Source organism: Ictidomys tridecemlineatus, chromosome 6, assembly GCF_052094955.1.
Source record: "Ictidomys tridecemlineatus isolate mIctTri1 chromosome 6, mIctTri1.hap1, whole genome shotgun sequence".
NCBI lineage: Eukaryota > Metazoa > Chordata > Mammalia > Rodentia > Sciuridae > Ictidomys > Ictidomys tridecemlineatus.
The window spans coordinates 59,253,852-59,255,360 of record NC_135482.1 but is presented as its reverse complement, the minus strand read 5'-3'; the positions used below and the strand labels follow the sequence as shown (position 1 = coordinate 59,255,360).

The window sequence follows — 1,509 nt, the reverse complement described above, 5'->3', positions numbered from 1 at the left end:
AACCACATATGTAAATTCTATAGGAACAAATGATAAAAGAAAATTGTGAATGTTTTACCATGATGTGAATCCTTAAGGAAATCTCCACTGCTCATACACATATAATTCAGGAAGGCTATTGGATTAGTAAAAACATTAATTATGATGTGAAAAAAGAAAATAAACAGGCTGATTTTCTTGGCTTCTATATGCACAGTCTTTTGCTATAGAACTTAAATGTCTGTTTCTTCATAAATTTTTTATTTTTTTTACACAAAGTTTAGGTCAAAGTTCTATGATGAGGAACCACACAGCAATAACCACTTTCATCCTGCTGGGACTGACAGATGACCCAAAACTGAAAGTTCTGCTTTTCATCTTTCTGTTGCTCACCTACATGTTGAGTGTAACAGGGAACTTGACTATTATCACCCTCACACTGGTGGATCCTCATCTTAAGACACCTATGTACTTCTTCCTCAGAAACTTTTCCTTCCTAGAAGTTTCATTTACTACTGTCTGTATCCCTCGATTCCTGTACAGTTTATCAACTGGAGACAATACTGTTAGCTACAATGCTTGTGCAACTCAAATATTTTTTGTTTTTCTCTTTGGAGCAACAGAATTTTTTCTCCTGGCAGCCATGTCCTATGATCGCTATGTGGCCATCTGTAAACCTCTTCATTACATGACCATCATGAACAACAGAGTGTGCACCTTATTAGTCCTCTCCTGCTGGGTAGCTGGCTTGATGATTATTGTCCCACCCCTTAGCTTAGGCCTCCAGCTTGAATTCTGTGATTCTAATGCCATTGATCATTTCAGCTGTGATGCAAGTCCCCTCCTAAAGATCTCCTGCTCAGACACATGGATATTAGAACAGATGGTTATCATTGTGGCTGTATTTGGGCTCATTATTACCCTGGTCTGTGTGGTTCTGTCCTACACGTCCATCATCAGGACCATTCTGAGATTCCCCTCTGTTCAGCAAAGGAAAAAGGCCTTTTCCACCTGCTCCTCCCACATGATTGTGGTTTCCATCACCTATGGAAGCTGCATCTTCATCTACATCAAGCCATCAGCAAAGGAAGAGGTGTCCATAAATAAAGGAGTTTCAGTTCTCACCTCTTCTGTAGCGCCCTTGCTGAACCCTTTCATTTACACCTTGAGGAACAAGCAAGTGAAACTCGCTTTCAATGACTCCATAAAGAAGATTGTGTTTCTCTCAAAGAAGTAGAAGTTTAGATGAATCAAAGGAAAATAAAACATTCTGTGACTGTTTTACTGCTGTTTCTCACTTACTTCATGGTTTCCTTGTACATTTCAGTCAGATTAGCCTTCTCAATAATATTTAATATTTCATACTGACCACACCTTTATTAAACTCTTTATAACTTCAAATCAAATTCACACATCTTGTTTTCCTTTATTGTGAAATTGAAATATATAATTTCCAAGAAATTCTGTTTTTCTCCACTTATAAGGTAGGGAAGTACAGGAAATAACATTTCTCTAGGGAAGGAAAGTAAT

The 1,509-nt window shown here is 37.7% G+C and overlaps 1 protein-coding gene across 1 annotated transcript; it reads left to right on the top strand.

Annotated features, from left to right (window-relative positions):
- The first annotated feature begins 277 nt into the window (after window positions 1-277).
- On the top strand, window positions 278-1,216 carry LOC101956545 (olfactory receptor 6C2). Its single transcript, XM_078052387.1, has one exon. It carries the CDS (start codon window positions 278-280, stop codon window positions 1,214-1,216), a length of 939 nt encoding a protein of 312 aa, XP_077908513.1.
- The last annotated feature ends 293 nt before the right edge of the window (window positions 1,217-1,509 follow it).